General features: G+C 37.3%; 1 protein-coding gene across 3 annotated transcripts in view; it reads left to right on the forward strand.

Moving 5' to 3' along the window:
* Positions 1-18,804, forward strand: part of ALCAM (activated leukocyte cell adhesion molecule) — a 233,635-nt gene that overhangs the window by 191,874 nt on the left and 22,957 nt on the right. For 2 of the 3 annotated variants that reach the window (XM_060404234.1, XM_060404237.1), the window contains exons 9-11: positions 13,243-13,355; positions 16,094-16,229; positions 16,335-16,472. In XM_060404234.1, the coding sequence (XP_060260217.1) occupies positions 13,243-13,355; positions 16,094-16,229; positions 16,335-16,472 (387 nt within the window). Of the gene's footprint in view, positions 1-13,242; positions 13,356-16,093; positions 16,230-16,334; positions 18,501-18,804 lie in introns of all 3 variants that reach the window. The other variant, XR_009597917.1, reaches the window with a different exon arrangement.

An 18,804-nucleotide genomic window follows, 5' to 3' on the forward strand; every position in this document is an offset into this window, starting at 1 on the left:
GAGAGTCCCTTGGACTACAAGGAGATCTAATCAGTCAAACCTAAAAGAAATCATCCCTGAATATGCATTGGAAGGACCAATGCTGAAGCTGAAGTTGCAATACTTTGGCCACCTGATGCGAAGATCCAACTCACTGGAAAAGACCATGATGCTGGGAAAGATTGAAAGCAAAAGAAGAAGGGGGCAGCAGAGTATGAGATGTTTAGATAGCATCACAACTAAATGGACATGAATCTGAGCAAACTCTGGGAGATAGTGAAGGACAGGGGAGCCTAGCATGCTGTAGTCCATGGATTCACAAAAAGTAGGATGCAACTTATCAACTAAACAATAACAACAATACATACACCTTAAAATAACAAATTGTTTTATATTTTAAGTTAATATTAGAGTATTCTTGAAGTTTAAAAGGTTTTCATTTGGCCTAGAAAAGTATAGATTAAGTATCTTTTTTAATTTACAGAGTACTCTTAATCCCTCAACCCAAGCAACACAAAGTTGAATAGACTCAACTTTGGAGGAGGAAGTAGATACCACCAAGAATTGCTTAATGGTCTCTGTACAGAAGGAGAGAAATTTTCTGGAAACATAACTTGAAAATCACCCTGAACATACTTTTTAACCCTCTTTTATACACCAGATGCTCCAAAAGTTATATTTATTCCAGTAGATTGAAAATAATAAATATATATAGAAAATAGACCTTTATTTCAATTCTTTTTTTTGTAATTCCTGACTGACTATATTACTGATGTACCCAATGCATTGTAGAAATAAGAAACTAATTTGAACTTCTCCCTGGTGACACTAGAATTCACAGCGTTCTTTGGGCAAATGTCAGTTTTGCTTAGAGATATAGATCAAAGTTTTTAATAAGTCCATTGTACCCAACAACACCTCTAACGATGATCCATTATAGTAAGGTTTCTCTAGACATGATCCATTACAATCCCATTAATTATGAGTGTTTCTTTGTTTCAAAATGGAAAGAGATGTTAGAAACTGTTCTGAGAAAATGTTTCTAAATCTTTCACTTTACCCATAATGCTCAGAAAACATGTAGGAGAGGAGTTAAAACTTTGAAGGAGATGTAAGGCAGTACATTGGGGAATAGAGTAACCAGCCAGTTGCTTTTGAGTGTCTCATGTTGGGAGCACACCCTGGAGGGCACTGTGGTGACAGTCAAATATTAAGATTCACAACCAAGCTACTTCTCTGTTGGCTCATTTTCATGTTGAACAGATCAGAATGTGTCTGGCATCAGGGGCGAGTTAGAGAGAAAGCAGCAACTTCTCAGACAACAACTGTGCTACCTTTTCTCTGAGAACTATTCTGTCCTGGGATCATTTATCCAGTTTGCTCTATAGGTAAAAAGAAGTGAAGTGAGGGAATATAACCAGTAGATAGAATTGCCTGTGGAATAACTTTCTGTAATCATTGCTCATGAGATCTTTGGACCAGTAACCAATAATCCAGTGCTTAGAGATGGTTCAGTGTGGTTATGTTTAAGAGATACTAGCTACTCAGAACCCACCTGGATATCAGGCAGAAAGGAAGAGAGAGCAGAAGGATTAGGTAAAAGGCTTGGCTGCAGCTGCATAATAACTCAGTGATCAGCTGTGGTTAAAAAAAAAATTAAAAGCATGCAACAGTTTAATTGAATTTCAGCACAATTTAATTATATTTTATTTAAATACATTTAGGTTTTGCAAGGTAGGCTCTAACACTGGGCTTTAAAGCCTGTATTGCTCTTTAAAAGCTAAAGTAGTGAAGAAAGTGAAAGTCACTCAGTCGTGTCGACTCTTTGGTACCCCATAGACTATACAGTCCATGGAATTCTCCAGACTAGAATACTGGGAGTGGGTAGCCATTCCCTTCTCCAGGGGATCTTCCCAACCCAGGATTGAACCCAGGTCTCCTGCATTGCAGGTGGATTCTTTACCAGCTGAGCCACCAGGGAAGCCCAAGAATACTAGAGTAGATAGCCTATCCATTCTCCAGGGGATCTTCCTGACCCAGGAATTGAACTGGGTCTCCTGCATTGCAGGTAGATTCTTTACCAGCTGAGCTACCAACATTGCAAGTAAATCAAGATTTTCCTCTAAATTACATGAAATGAACCCTGGAGAAGGAAATGGCACCCACTCCAGTATTCTTGCCTGGAAAATCCATAGACAGAGGAGCCTGGAGGCCTATAGTCTATGGGGTTGCAAAGAGTCAGACACAACTGAGTGATTAACACTTTCACTTTCACGTGAAATTAAAACATAAAAATCCTATCTTAACCTACTTATCCTAAATTGTTTCCAAAACAGCAAGATTTGTTTTCTTTTCATAGATTACTAAAAGGAGTGGATAGAGAAGTGCCCACCAGCACTTGCATAGGATAGCAAAACAGGCCTCTCATCAGGCTTTCAGTCCACAGAATCATAGTTGCTGAAGTACTAGTGCTCTGCTGATTCATTCACGTACAGATTCTTCATCTGAGCTTTCAAAGTCCATCATCATTCTTTAAAATAACTTCTTCTGTCTTCTCACCTGCAAGTTATCTGTCCAACTAATAAAAGATTTAACTCGACCTGAATTGAATTTTCATCTAAATATAACTCAACAAAATAGTCTGAGGAAACTCCACTTTTCTATGTGATAATGTATATTTTTATATTAATGAGAAACTGAGAAACATGCTTCTTCACTTCATTCAACAATAGTTTTTGAAGGACTACAATGTGGCAGGCACTGTGGATACACAGTGACAACTCAGGTCATGGTCCCTACCCTCATGATGCTTATAGCCTAGTAGGTGAAACAAGTATTAAAAATAATGTTGCAAACAATCAACAAATTGTGATTATAACATGAAAAACCAATGGGAAGGACAAGGTGCAATGGCAAATCCCCACTGCCATAGGATAGAGTCCCAACTCCGTATGGCAGTCTTCCCAGGTGGTGCTAGTGGTAAAGAACATGCCTGCCAGTGCAGGAGACTTAAGAGATGTGAGTTCAGCCCCTGGGTAGGGAAGATTCCCTGGAGGAGGGCATGACAACCCACTCCAGTATTCTGGCCTGGAGAATCCCATGAACACAGAAGGAGCCTGGCTGGCTACAGTACATAAGGTCATACAGAGTCAAACACGACTGAAGCAACTTAGCACACATGCATACAATAACTCTAATAATGTCTAATAAGCTTTGTCATCTCTGAATATTTATTGAACTAATAAATGAATACATCTAAATCACCAAATTGAAATGGACTTCCCTGGTGGCTCAGACAGTAAAGAATCCACCTGAAATGCAGGAGACCCGAGTTCAATCCCTGGGTTGGGAAGAACCCCTGGAGAAGGGAATGGCTACCCAGTCCATAATTCTTGCCTGGAGAATTCCAAAGACAGAGGAGCCTAGCAGGTTACAGTCCATAGGGTTGCAAAGACTAGTACTTTCACTTCACTTAGTATGGCAAGCATAGTCCTTCATAGGCTAGCCTTAATTACTTGTATAGGTTTATCTTCCATGTGTTTTAACCACTGATGCCATTTTACTCACCATTGTGAAATCCACCACCCTCTCTCACCTCTTTGCCTTTGCTTATGTGGCAGAAGTTTTACCAACATCTCCACTTATCAAAGCCCTTCTCAACCATCAGGGGCCTCAAACAGATATCACCTCCCATACAAAATCTTTATTACTGCCTTGAAACCCAGTTTGGTTCTGTTCTCCACTCTCCTGTAAGTCTTTGCCTGTACCTCTGTCTGTAGCCTTTACTCTAGTTTTTCAGCAAATGTTTCTTGAGCTCCTAATCTATAACACATTTACCACTAGGTACTGATTTCATGCTGCTATGTAGTGTCATCACATAGTTGAGTGCATATTACCTCTACCTCAAACTGTGAATTGTAAGCTCATTATCCACCTCAGTATCTCCTGTCAGTGCTTGAAACATAGTAGCTGTACAATAAAGGTTCTATTGAACTGGATTTCCCCTATACAAATCATACTATGACAGTAGTTTTTTATAGAAATTACTTTCCATCTTAAAGATTATACTTCCTTAGATGTGTTTATGCTGTGTTTTTAAAAAACGGTGTCTGCTGACAATGTACCTAACAAATCTTATTTAAAACTTCAACTGGGAAGAACAAGACGGTGAGGAGTAGGGGGATGTGGAACACTTCTCTCTCCACGGATACATCAGGAATACACCTTCAGACACAGAAGTGCATGCAGAACACCAGCTGAGAGCAGATTAGAAGTACCTGACCAGTGGAAAAGAATATATAAAACCACGCCAAGCTCAGTAGGATGAAGGAACTAGGGGAAAAACCAGGAGTGGTAGTAGGACTGGACTTTCCCTTCTTGGGTAGGGGAACTGAAGCAATGGTCGATCCCTACATCAAAGCAATTGTCTGAGTCAGAGGAGAAGTATTTAAAGCTGAGAGTGAAACAGCTGATCTGTGGCAGTTTAAATGGAATGAGAATCAGACAGTCCTTGCTGCAGCCTTACACACCCCAGACAGGATGCTGGTCCCCTGGAAGGTGCAGTGGCTGGGAGCTGGGGTTTAGAGATTGTGGAGCAATCCCAGAGCAAGGGATGCTGTTCACTGCAGAGAGACAGATCGAGAGGATGTGAGGGAAGAGGTCTTGGTGGGAAATGCCAGTGGAGGAAAGCCAGGCAGCCATGGAAGCAAGGCAGTAATGCCAAGTCACACGTAGCGGGTGGAGCCATCACCATAGCCTTTCTCCCCACTTGCCAGCATCAGCAGCTGAACGATACAGACGCTGGCCCATCAAACACCTGACGCACTGAACTACAAAGTAGGACCCCACCCAGGTGCAGAACTAGAGTAGGACACCAGCCAGGGGGCCCCTCTATATGCCAAACAACACAGAAGGACCCAAGGCAAGGGAACCCACTAAATGCCTGAATGGGTGGAGCTACGGAGAAAGACTGGCCAAAGAGGCCTTCTGATCGTCAGCTACAAGAGGCTCGAAAAAAGACTCTTATCGGGCCATAATTCCTGCAGGGAGGCAGTCCGTGTCCTGCACAGTTGGCACTGCCAGGGTCCCCGCAAGGCAAACACCTGTGCCACCTTCACACTCAACTCTCACTGGGGCAGAACTGCCACAGGCAAAAAAAGTCTTTTGTCTATGCGCATAGGGTCACTTCAGTCCTGTCCAAGTCTTTGAGACCCTGTAGACTGTGACCTGCCAGGCTTCTCTGTCAGGGAGGGGAATCCTCCAGGCAAGAATACTGGAGCATATTGGCCAATACTGGTTGCCATACCCTTCTAGAGCACTATATTCCCTGCTGCCCTAGCTGCCAACTCCCCTGAGTACCTGGTGCTACCAGAACCCCTGTGACCCAAGCAGCTGCACCACCTCCACCTGGCCCTCACAGGGACAAATCCAAGTCCTCCAGGGCAGCCTCAAGAACAAACCTCAGTGGATGACCCACATGTAGAGGTGGAAATAAAACCACAATTGAAACACACAGGCAGTGTGGCTAAGGAAGACCCAAAACCTTCCCACCAGCTGTGCAAGCTACAGACTAAATCCACACAATCAACTAGGCAGACTCTGTCTATGGAATATATAAAGGTCATTGAGAGCTTCCACAAAAGAAAATGCACTAGTTCTATTAGAAGGAAAAGGCAATGGCACCCCACTCCAGTACTTTTGCCTGGAAAATCCCATGGATGGAGGCGCCTGGTAGGCTGTAGTCCATGGGGTCACTAAGAGTCGGACACGACTGAGCGACTTCACTTTCACTTTCTGATAGCTGTGGACATTGGAGGCAAGAACACACAGGAGTAGGACCAGAATCTGAGTTGAATCTGAGTTGCCTTGCCCAAAGCAGGTCCAGAGATCAGCACAGTGTTGGAAGGCATTCTAGGGAGGTAAGGTAGACTGTGACTCCCAGCAAGAGTAAGGACCCTGACAGCAGTGACTCAAGAAAAACATTTATTATTCTTATGTTTTGACTTGTTCTGTAGAATCTTTTGGATTTTTTTCTTTTTGTTTTCCTTTTTTGAACCCCCTCTGTTGTAGTCATCTATTTTATTGGCACTATGAAATCCAATTAAGCTTTTGAGATTTTTGTTTTCTCAGTCACATTTTTTTTATTGTTATAAACCTCTACCTCTATGTTGGGCTTTTGCCGTTCTGTGGAGTTTTCCTTTTTTTTTTTTTTTTCTTTTCTCTTTTTTTATTTTTAATTTTTTAAAACTACTATTATTTTTTCTACATTTATTCCTTTGTTTGCTTTTCCTACTGTTCTTTTCCCCTTGTTAATCTTTAAGATATATAAATCTTTTTTATCTACTTCTATTTAATTTTGCATATCTATTTTTTCTTTCTTTCCTTTCTGCTCAACATATTTGTTAGTTTTATTTTCATTGCTTTATTCCCCAATTGGCACTTTGCTTTAGTTTTGTTTTCCAGTTTGTGCTTTAGTTAGTTTTTTTCTGGGAGACATAATTTTTTATTTCCTTTTTTTGCTGGGTCAATCGACTGTACTTTATTTTGTTGGACTGTTTTGATTTTGCTTATAGGTGTATATGTATATATTCAGTCACACTTTTTATTTTTGTTATAAACCTCTGCCTCTACATTGGGCTTTTGAAGTTCAGTGGTTTTCCTTTCTATTTTTTTTTCTTCTGTTTTTCTTGGTTGGTTTGTTTGTTTTGTTTTCCTTTTCCCTTTTTAATAATTCTAAATTTTAATTTTTTTAAACCTGTTATATTTTCTCTACATTTATTCCTTTGTTTGCCTTTCCTACTGTTCTTTTCCCCTTGCAGTTAATCTTTAATAAGTATAAATCTTCATCTACCTCTGTTTAACTTTGCATATCTATCTTTTCTTTCTTTTCTTTCTTTCCTCTCAACATATTTGTTAGTTTTGTTTTCATAGCTTTATTCCTCATTTGGCACCTTGCTTTAGTATTTTTTTTTTGAGTTTGTGCTTTAGTTAGTTTTATTCTTAACTGGTAAATATAATTTTTTATTTCCTTTGTTTGCTGGGTCAATCGACTGTACTTTATTTTTGTTGGACAGTTTTGACTTTGCTCATGGGTGTATATATATGTGTGTGTATATTCTATTATTTTAATTATTATTTGCCTGATTTTGTAACTGCCATTTGTCCGCAGTTCATCTTTGAGTTCTCATTTTTTGATATCTGTTTTAATCTCACTTAATGCCATAAAAAGCCACTTGTGGAATCTTCTTTTCTGATTAGAGATCAAGCCCTGAGCCTTTGGAATGGAAGCACTGACTCCAAAACCTTAGACTACCAGGGAACTAACCCTAAGGAGTATCAAATAGTGAGAACTCACACAAACAAACCACTTAAATACAAGACCCAGCATCACCCAACCACCAGTAGCACCCTGTGCAGGACACCTCATCTAAGCAACAAACAAAAAAATAATACAAACCCAATCATCAGCAGAGAGGATTACCACCTCACTCAGCCTAGCCCATCAGAGGAAAAAAACAAACAAACAAAAACTCAGCACAAATCCCACCCTATAAGAAGCTTTCACAAACCACTGGATCAACTTTAGGATGGCAGAAACCAAAAGGAAGAAAGAATTCAACCTTCTTGAAGGAAAGAATTCAACTTTCCATGAAGCCTTGGAAAAAGAGACCTCAAACACAATAAGTTAAAAATAATAATAATGAAAAGGCAGAGAAATACTACACAGATGAAGGAACAAACTAGAAACAGAGAAGTACAAATAAAAGAAGAGGAAATAGGCTAACTACTTGAAAAAGAATTCAGAATAATGATAGTAAAGATGATCAAAAATATTGAAAACAAAATGGAGAAAATGCAAGAATCAATTAACAAAGACCTAGAAGAATTAAAGAATAAACATACAAAGACAAACAGCACAATTACTGAAATCAAAACTACTCTAGAAGAAATAAATATCAGAATATCTGAAGCAGAAGAATGAATCAGTGAGCTGGAATATAAAATGGTAGAAATAACTTCTGAAGAGCAAAATAAAGTAAAAAAGAATAAAAGCAACTGAGGATAGTCTCAGAGACCTCTGGGACAATATCAAATGTACCAACACTCAAATTATAGGGGTCCCGGAAGAGGAAGAGAAAAAGAAAGGATATGAGAAAATTTTTGAAGAAATTATAGTTGAAAATTTCCCCAACATGGAAAAGGAAATAGTCATTCAAGTCCAAGAGACACAAAGCGTCCCATACAGGATAAACCCAAGGAGAAACATGCCAAGAGACATACTAATCAAACTAACAAAGACTAAATACAAAAGAAAGAATATTAAAAGCAGCACAGAAGAAGCAACAAGTAACATACAAGGGAAACCCCATATGCTTAACAGCTGATCTTTCAGCAGAAACTCTACAGGCCAGAAGGGAATGACAGGATATATTTAAAGTACTGAAAGGGAAAAATCTTACAACCAAGATTATTGTACCCAGCAAAAATCTCATTTAAAATTGATGGAGAAAGAAAAAGCTTTTCAGAGAAGCAAAAGTTAAGAGAATTCAGTACCACCAAACCAGCTTAACAACAAATGTTAAAGGGACTTATATAGTCAAGAAATACAACAGAAGAAAAAAGATCTACAAAATCAACCCCAAGCAATTAAGAAAATGGCAACAGGAATATATATCAGTAATTACTTTAAATGTAAATGGGTTAAATGCTCCAACCAAAAGACACAGACTGGCTTAATGGATACAAAACATGACTCATATATATGCTGTCTACAAGAGACCAACTTCAGGCCTAAAGACACATATAGACTGAAAATCAGAGGATTGGAAAATATATTCCATGCAAATGGGAAGCAAAAGAAAGCTGGAGTAGCAATCCTTATATCAACAAAATAGACCTGAAAATAAAGATTACAAGAGATAAGGAAGGACACTACATAATGATCAAGGGATTAATCCAAGAGGAAGACATAAAAATTGAAAATATTCACCCAACATAGGAGCACCTCAATACATAAGACAAACACTAACAGACATAAAAGGAGAAATTAACAATAACTCAATAATAGTAGGAGACTTTAATATGCCACTCACACCAATGGACAGTTCATCAAAACAGAAAATTAATAAGAAAACAAAAGTCTTAAATGATACATTAGATGAGATGGATCTCATTGATATCTTCAGGACATTCCATCCAAATGCAGAAGAATACACCTTCTTCTCAAGTGCACATGGAACAATCCCCAGGACAGACCACATCTTGGGTCACAAATCAAGCCTCAGTAAATTTAAGAAAATTGAAATTGCATCAAGCATCTTCTCTGACCACAATACTATGAGACTAGATATCAATTACAAGGAAAAAAGTGCAAGAAACACAAACACATTGAGGTCAAATAACACATTCCTAAGTAACCAACAGGTTACCAAAGAAATCAAAAGGGAAATCAAAAAATTTCTAGAAACAAATGACAATGAAAACATGACAACTCAAAACCTGTGGGATACAGCAAAAGCAGTTCTAAGAGGGAAGTTTATAGCAATACAATCCTACCTCAAGAAATAAGAAAAACATTGAATAGACAACCTAACTTTACACCTAAAACAACTGGAAAAAGAAGAACAGAAAAATCCCAAAATCAATAGAAAGAAAGAAATCATAAAGATCCAAGCAGAAATAATGGAAAAAGAAACAAAAGTAGTAAAGATTAATAAAACTAAAAGGTGGTTTACTGAGATGATAAACAAAATTGACAAACCATTAGCCAGGATCATCGGGAAAAAAAGAGAGAAGAATCGAACAACACAATTAAAAATGAAAAAGGAAAGGTTACAACAGACAATGCAGAAATACAAAGGACTATAAAAAGCTGTTATGAATATCTATATGGCAATAAAATAGACAACCTGGAAGAAATAGACAGATTGTTAAAATAGTTTGATCTTCGAAGACTGAACCAGGAGAAATAGAAATTATGAACAACCCAGTTACAAGCACTGAAATGGAAGCTGTGATCAAAAATCTCCCAAAAAACAAAAACCCAGGACCAGATGGCTTCACAGGAGAATTCTATCAAATAGAGAAGAGCTAATGCCTATCCTTCTAAAACTCTTTCCAAAAATTGCAAAGGAAGAAACACTTCCAAACTTGTTCTATGAGGCCACCATCACCCTAATACCAAAACCAGACAAAGACAACACACCCACACAAAAAAACTATAGGCCAATATCACTGATGAACAAGATGCAAAAATCCTCAAAAAATTTTATCAAACAGAATTCAGCAAAACATCAAAAAGCTCATACACCATGATCAAGCTGGGTTTATTCCAGGGATGCAAAGGTTCTTCAGTATACACATATTAACAAATTGAAAGATAAAAACCGTACAATCATCTCAATAGATACAGAAAAAGCCTTTGACAAAATTGAGCACCAATTTATTAAAACTCTTCAAAAAATGGGCATAGAAGGAACCTACCTCAACATAGTAAAGGCCATATACGATAAGCCTACAGCAAACATTATTCTCAGTGAAAAGCTGAAAGCATTCCCCCTAAGATCAGGAACAAGACAAAGGTGTCCACTTTTATCACTGTTGTTCTACTTACTTCTGGAAGTCCTAGCTACAGCAATCAGAGAAGAATAAGAAATGAAAGGAATCCAGATCAGAAAAGAAGTAAAGCTCTCACTGTTTGCAGATGACGTAATACTGCACATAGAAAACCCTAATGATAGTAGCTGAAAATTACTAGAGCTAATCAGTGAATTTAGCAAAGTTGCAGGATACAAAATCAATGCACAGAAATCACTTGCATTTCTATATATTAACAATGAAAAAATCAGAAAGAGAAATTAAGGAATCAATCCCATTCACCATTGCAACAAAAATAACTAAATATCTAGGAATAAACTTACTGAAGGAGATGAACTGTACACAGAAAATTATAAGACACTAATGAAAGAAATCAAAGGTGATGTAAACAGATGGAGAGATATTCCTTGTTCCTGGGTAGGAAGAATCAATATTGTGAAAATGACTATATTACCAAATGCAATCTACAGATTCATTGTGATCCCTAGGAAATTACCAATGGCATTTTTCACAGAACTAGAACAAAATAGTTCATGATTCATATGGAAACTCAAAAGACCCCAAATAACCAAAGCAGTCTTAAGAAAGAAGAATGTAGCTGGAGGAATCACCCTTCCTGACTTCAGATATACTACAAAGCTACAGTCATCAAGACAGTATCGTACTGGTACTAAAACGGAAATATAAACCAATGGAACAAGGTAGAAAGCAAAGAAATAAACCCATGCACATATGGGTACCTTATTTTTGACAAAGGAGGCAAGAATATACAATGGCACAAAGACAGCCTCTTCAATAAATGGTGCTGGAAAAACTGGGCAGCTACATATAAAAGAATGAAATTAAAACAGTTCCTAACACCATACACAAATATAAACTCCAAATGGATTAAAGGCTTAAATATAAGACCAGAAACTATAAAAATCTTAGAGGAAAACATAGGCAGAACAATTGATGACATAAATCAAAGCAAGTTCCTCTATGGCCCACGTCCTAGAGTAACAGAAATAAAAACAAAAGTAAACAAGTGGGACCTGATTAAACTTAAAAGCTTTTGCACAGCAAAAGAAACTATAAGCAAGGTGAAAAGACAATCCTCAGAATGGTAGTAAATAATAGCAAATAAAACAACTGACAAAGCATTAATTTCCTCACACAACTCAATACCATAAAAACAAGCCAATCAAAAAGTGGGGAAAAGACCTAAACAGACATTTCTCCAAAGAAGACATACACACATACAAGCACATGAAAAGATGTTCAACATCGCTCATTATTAGAGAAATGCAAATCAAAACTACAATGAGATATCACCTCACACCAGTCAGAATGGCCATCATCAAAATGTCTACAAACAGTAAATGCTGGAAAGTGTGTGGAGAAAAGGGAACCCTCTTCCACTGTTGGTGGGAATGTAAATTGATACAGCTACTATGCGAGACAGTTTGGAGATTCCTTAAAAAACTAGGAATAAAACCACCATATGGCCCAGCAATCCCACTCCTAAGCATATAGCCTGAGGAAACCAAAATGAAAAAGACACATGTATCCCATTGTTCACTGCAGCACTATTTACAATACCTAAAACATGGAAGATGTCCATAGACAGATGAATGGATAAGAAGTTACGGTGCATATACACAATGGAATATTACTCAGCCATAAAAAGGAATGCATTTGAGCCAGTGGTAATGAGGTGGATAAACCTAGAGCCTATTATACAGAGTGAAGTAATTCAGAAAAGGAAAGATAAATATCATATTCTAATGCATATATATGGAATCTGGGAAAATGGTACTGAAGAATTTATTTTCAGGGCAACAAGGAGAAACAGACATAGAGAATAGACTTATGGACCTAGGGAGAGGGGAGGAGAGGATGAGATGTATGGTAAGAGTAACATGGAAACTTACATTACCATATGTAAAATAGATAGCCAATGGGGATTTGCTGTATGGCTTGGGAAACTCAAACAGCGGCTCTGTATCAACTTAGGGGGTGGGATGGGGTGGGAGATGGGAGGGAGGTTCTAAAGGGAGGGGATATATGTATACCTATGGCTGATTCATGTTGGAGTTTGACAGAGAACAACAAAATTCTATAAAGCAATTATCCTTCAACAAAAAAAAATAAATTTAAAATTTCCACTGCAAGAGAAATGGAATAGCATTTTTAAAAAATATCTAGCTACTGTAGTCATTTCTCTCTGAGGGAACATGTAAATACTTTATGATATCTTAGTTTATCACCTGCTGTCTAAATATACTTGATTTCCCATGGTATATCTTATCAGTTCTTTTCATAATATTTACTTAGTCATCATCTTTCTTTATTTTCTTCCAGAAGTGATTTAAGAATTTTTTTCTGAAGGTGATAGACCCCAGATGAATACTTACATGCATTCAAAACATCAATCATGTTAACTGCATATAAATGCGTAATCAATTAAATTGACCATTTGCACTTGTCCAAACTGGTCTGAAAGCTGGCTTGAAAAACTAGAGCGATTATTGTACACTTGAGTTATTTCAGTCACATAAATCACTTTTGAATTTCAAGTAGAGTTAGCAGGAGTTTTTCTTTCTTTCCTCTATATTTTTCTCCAAAAATATTTTGACTGTCTTACTTTCTGGAGTTGTATTTCAAGCATATTTTTATGCTTCACAGATTTGGATTTGTCCTTAAACCCAAGTGGGGAGGTGACCAAGCAGATAGGCGATGCTCTGCCTGTGTCATGCACAATATCTGCCAGTAGGAATGCAACTGTGGTGTGGATGAAAGTAAGTAATATTCTTGGTAATATTCCACTTTTGGACTGACTCCTTTTAGGCTTCTCTTGTAATATTCATGTGTAATATGTATATACACCCAAACTCATACTCTCTTTGTATATGTAATAATAAAGATTACTATAATAAAATTTAGAGGTACTCAACATCACTATGGCATCCGTAATTGTTGCTCTGAAACTTAGTTTGGGGCATTAATTTAATTATGTGTATCTACTAAATAATTATACACATATACACATGCATATGTGGCAACCCATTCCAGTACTCTTGCCTGGAAAATCCCATGGACAGAGGAGCCTGGTAGGCTACCGTCTATGGGGTCACAAAGAGTCGGACACAACTGAGCGACTTCACTTCACTATGGACACACACACATGTACAGTTATATATTTTAGCAATTTCCAGTGTGTTTTAACCCATAATGCTGTTAACAGTGTGTTTATAACAACCCTGTGAAATATGCAAGAAAATGGTTAGTTCCTTACATTATTTGAAAGAACTTGAAGTGAGAGAAATCAGAGAGCTCATAGGTGACAGAGTAGAGGATCAGGCTCAGGCCTTACTGAGCATAAACACCACACTTTAGTGACATAACCTTCTGCCTTTCTGGAGACTGACCTTAAGTGTCTGAATGTGGGCTCCATGAATTAGTAGCAATCTCTTTTCACCCCTGCGCCATAGTAGAACACTTGGAACATACTAGGAGCTTTGTCTGTATTTCCTGAGTGTTTTAGTTCAGTTTAGTTCTGTTGCTCAGTTGTGTCCGACTCTTTGTGACCCCATGAACCTTAGCACGCCAGGCTTCCTTGTCCATCACCAACTCCTTGAGTTTATCCAAACTCATGACCATTGAGTCGGTGATGCCATCCAACCATCTCATCCTCTATTGTCCCCTTCTTCTCCCCCTTTCAGTTTTTCTCAGCATCAGGGTCTTTTCAAATGAGTCAGTTCTTTGCATCAGGTGGCCAAAATATTGGAGCTTCAGCTTCAACATCAGTCCTTCCAATGAATATTCAGGACTGATTTCCTTTACAATTGACTGGTTGGATCTCCATGTAGTCCAAGGGACCCTCAAGAGTCTTCTCCAACACTACAGTTCAAAAGTGTCAATTCTTCGGTGCTCAGCTTTCTTTATGGTCCAACTCTCACATCCATACATGACTAATAGCTTTGTCTAGATGGACCTTTGTCAGCAAAGTAATGTCTCTGCTTTTTAATATGTTGTCCTGAGTGCTTATGTTCTTGTTATCATCTGAAATGTAGGTCATTATCTGAGGACCCAAGCATTGCTGTTATCTTTTTAGAGTGAGATCAGTAGGATTGGAAATTGGTGATTTGAGATAAGGTTATTAACTAAGGTTATCAACATAGATAAGGTTATCACCAGGACTTCCCTGGTGGCTCAGATGGTAAAGTGTCTGCCTACAATGTGGGAGACCTGGGTTCAATCCCTGTGTCGAGAAGGCAATGGCAATCCCCTCCAGTACCCTTGCCTGGAAAGTCCCATGAACGGAGGAGCCTGGTAGGCTATAGTCCATGGGGTCCCAAAGAGTTGGACAGGACTGAGCGACTTCACATTCACTTTTTTTCTTTATCAACAAAGGGAAAGGTTGTTACTATGTTCCCTCCACTCAAATCCTTAACTAGTATACACCCAGTCTGTTTATTCCTGTAATGTGACATGTAGCAGAAGCACTTAACCAGTAATGAGTTGACAAAAACATATCAAACCACTTAAAATAGGGGTTGACAAGAATTATTTTTGTAAAAAGTTGTGGGAAGTTTCTTTTAGATGTTTCTTTTAGATGAAAATGTAAATTATTTTCTATTGGTTTTTTATCTCTTTTCATGCCAGATCCTCTGTTACTTGTTATCTTAACTCTTAAAACTCGGTTTATTATTTCATTTTCTCTTAAACACAGCTTCATCACATTTCCTTTGCTCAGATAGTTAAAATGTCACTCCATAGACTGAATACTTAACATGATGTGTTTGTGGTAGTTAATGGTCAAAGGATTTGATAGGTTTCTGGTATATGAACACTCACAGTGTGTTTTACTCAGAACTAGAGAAGCTAAGTTTACTTGGTTAAACCAGTTTCCACATAAGCTGCAGTCACTGTTGTTGATTGAATAACTCATATCAGTAGTGCTGATCAATATTGCCTGGCTATTGGTTAGTTGATGGAAATGGAAAAAAAATTATAGTGTACAAAGACCATATAATCTTAAGATTGTGTTTAGTTGCCTTAGGAGCATTTCAATTCCTGGTAAATAGTATTATTTTCTATATATCAAATTATTTTCAAAGTTAAATGTTGCATTTTCTTTGTTCATAGAAATTTTAGTATAGTAAGCCATTTAAAAGTTTTCTTTAAAAAACATTTTTGTCTTAATTGTTCTGTAATAGATTCAATATCTTGATAACTGTCTTTAATATGGTGAGATTACTACCCTATTTACAAGTAAGGAAGCTGAATCTCAGAAGTTTATGAACTTGTTCCAAATATAAATTCAGTAAATGGAAGAGTCTGAAATAAAACTCTGATTTGTCTAACTCTAAAAGTACAGAGGAAAAAAGGAAGCCTATTTGTGAAAGCATTTGAAGTTAAGAAAAGAAATTTTCATTAAACCCAGAAGAATAATTTCAGTCTTTATTATTATATAATAAATACATGGAGAGCTATAATTGTGCCATGTGACATAATTAACTTTTTATTTAATCAGGATAACATCAAGCTTCGATCTAGCCCATCATTTTCTAGTCTTCATTATCAGGATGCTGGAAACTATGTCTGTGAAACAGCTCTGCAAGAGGTTGAAGGATTAAAGAAAAGAGAGTCATTGACTCTGATTGTAGAAGGTAATAAAATACGTGAGCACCAATTTAAAATTTTCTTTGAGAATTTAATATCTGTTTCTTTTATGATCTCAGTTCAACATCTTATTTTAATTGTAATATTTTTAGGGAAACCTCAAATCAAAATGACAAAGAAAACTGATCCTAGTGGACTGTCTAAAACAATAATCTGCCATGTGGAAGGTTTTCCGAAGCCAGCTATACAGTGGACAATTACTGGCAGTGGAAGTGTCATAAACCAAGCAAGTATTTGTCTTCTTGTTTTGTGTTGTACTTGGTCCAGTGTAGGGTTTTATTTAGGCACCTAAGCTCTAAGCTAACTTATTATCAACATGAAATTCACAGTATGTCCTCAGAGAAAGCTTTTGCTAACTTCTTAATTTTCCCAAAGGAAGACCATAGCTCAAAGAGAAATTTAAAATCCTAGGATCATGGAGCATGAAAGACTTATTTTGTTGTGGTCAGTATCTGGACAAATTAAGAGAGTAGTATTGACATATGTATATGACCATGTATAAAATAGATATCTCATGGGAAGCTGCTATATAGCATAGGGTGCTCTGTGATGACCTAGAGGGGTGTCATAGGGTGGGGGGTGGGAGGAAGTCTCAAGTGAGGGGATATATGTACGCTTAAGGCTGAATCACATTGTTGTACCACAGCAACCAACACAACACTGTAAAGCAATTATCCTCCAATTAAAAATAAATTTTAAAAATATATAAATTAGGTATTATCCCATGGTCACTAATTCCTGAAATTTGGGTGATTAAAACATTAAGGTATGTATTTACCTACATCCTGAATTTCCACATCTCAGTGTAAGTGGCCTCACTTACACTTTGCTTACTTTTATGCACATTATGGGTTATTTCTTCTTGAGACTGGGCCCTGGGGAATAGTGAAGAATATAATCACTGTGAACATATGGTCTGATCTGTGTATACTGGGGCCAAAGTAAGGCTAGCTTAATATATAGTATCTAGGATGATTTCTGCTGAACAAACTTGTATGTAAACCAAACAGTAATATTTGTACCTTTGTCACACCATTTTAGTTTGCAGTAGTAAAAGGCTAAGAATGTATAAACACTACCAATAATTTTCTCTTTGAAAAAAATATATGAGAATCTAGCTTATCACAAACTGTTCAGATCTGTAATCCCATTAAATTGCCAGTCAACTTGTGTTACTGACATACTGTTAATTCCATTCTCTCTACGAGTCTTCATGTCCCTCTTCTCAGTGGAGCCACTTAAAGATTCCTCAGGAATACCCACATGAGCCACTTGATTATTTGAGTCTTCTGTGTTCCCTCTTTCCCAGCTTTCAACTCAGTTGAAATCTGAGAAGGCGTGCATAAACCAGAATTGTAATTTAAAGTGTCCGCTCTTTCTCTGTCTAGGGAAGGTGGGCTACTGGTCCAGCTTATGTAGTCAAGTTTTGCAGAACATGGTGAATTTTGGCTCTTTCAACTATGGGTGATGCATGTTTGCTTGCATAACTCAAGTACGGAATGTCCCTAAAGGAGTGGACACGAGCCAAGGCTTCCTGATTTGGTTATATATGATGGGACACAAGCAAGAGAACATGCCTGAGGATGACAAAGAGGCTCTTGATTTCAGAATAAAGACCTGAATTGCCGACAATGTTTAGATCTCTTTTTTAGCATCAAAAATGACTGTTTCTATTCTACTCTATTCTTTTTTTGCTCTCTAGTTCAATTTAATAATTACAGCAAAAAAACCTTTTGTTTCTGGGTGATGCAAACATAAAAAATAGAAAAATAAGTATCAGATTAGTGTTTAATGAAGAAAAAGTTACAAAGATTTAAAAGGTCAACCTAGAAATAAGCAAATGCATTTTGTAGAGATAAAGTAATAAAAACAAGAAAAGTCATATGAGAAAAGTCCAGTGAGAAAGTCATATGAAAAATACTGGTGGGAATTGGAAAAATAGCAGGTGAACTTACTATGAGGATAAAAATAATAATTCCATTCTTCATTGTCAAGGAGAAGGATTGATTCTGGCCCACTAGGTGATATGTTATTTTTCTTGTCCTAGGCTTGTGCTGATCCAGCCATAATTTTTTTATTTGTTCCCTCCTCAATCACATGGTGAATCTATTATTTTACAACTACTAATACCTCTGTCCCACCCCTATCCCAGGGACTCCACGATATCTCTAATCATGAAGCTCTTTCCTGTCCTCAAGGCCTTTACAATGCAGTTGAGAAGAAAGCAAATATAGAGCAATAGAGGACTAGAGGACATGGTGTGTATAATATGTCTCAGAAAACAATGCAAGTACATGCTTGCTTTAGTGGAATTGGACTGAGAATCCAGAAGAGAGTAGTGTGGATTGTCTCTTATGTTTGAAGAAATTAAATAGCAGTGGTTACCCTCATCACTAGTCACTGACAAAGAACCCATCCTCTGTATTTAACTCAATAAAATTGAGAAAGAGAGTCTTGTTTTCCCATGAGAAAACCATACATACATATGCACGTATATATCATGGTTTAAAATAAAAGAATTCACCGTTATAGTGGAGGGGAGTGAGTTTTGTTGTTTAGTCG

Source organism: Ovis aries, chromosome 1, assembly GCF_016772045.2.
Source record: "Ovis aries strain OAR_USU_Benz2616 breed Rambouillet chromosome 1, ARS-UI_Ramb_v3.0, whole genome shotgun sequence".
In the NCBI taxonomy this organism is placed as follows: domain Eukaryota; kingdom Metazoa; phylum Chordata; class Mammalia; order Artiodactyla; family Bovidae; genus Ovis; species Ovis aries.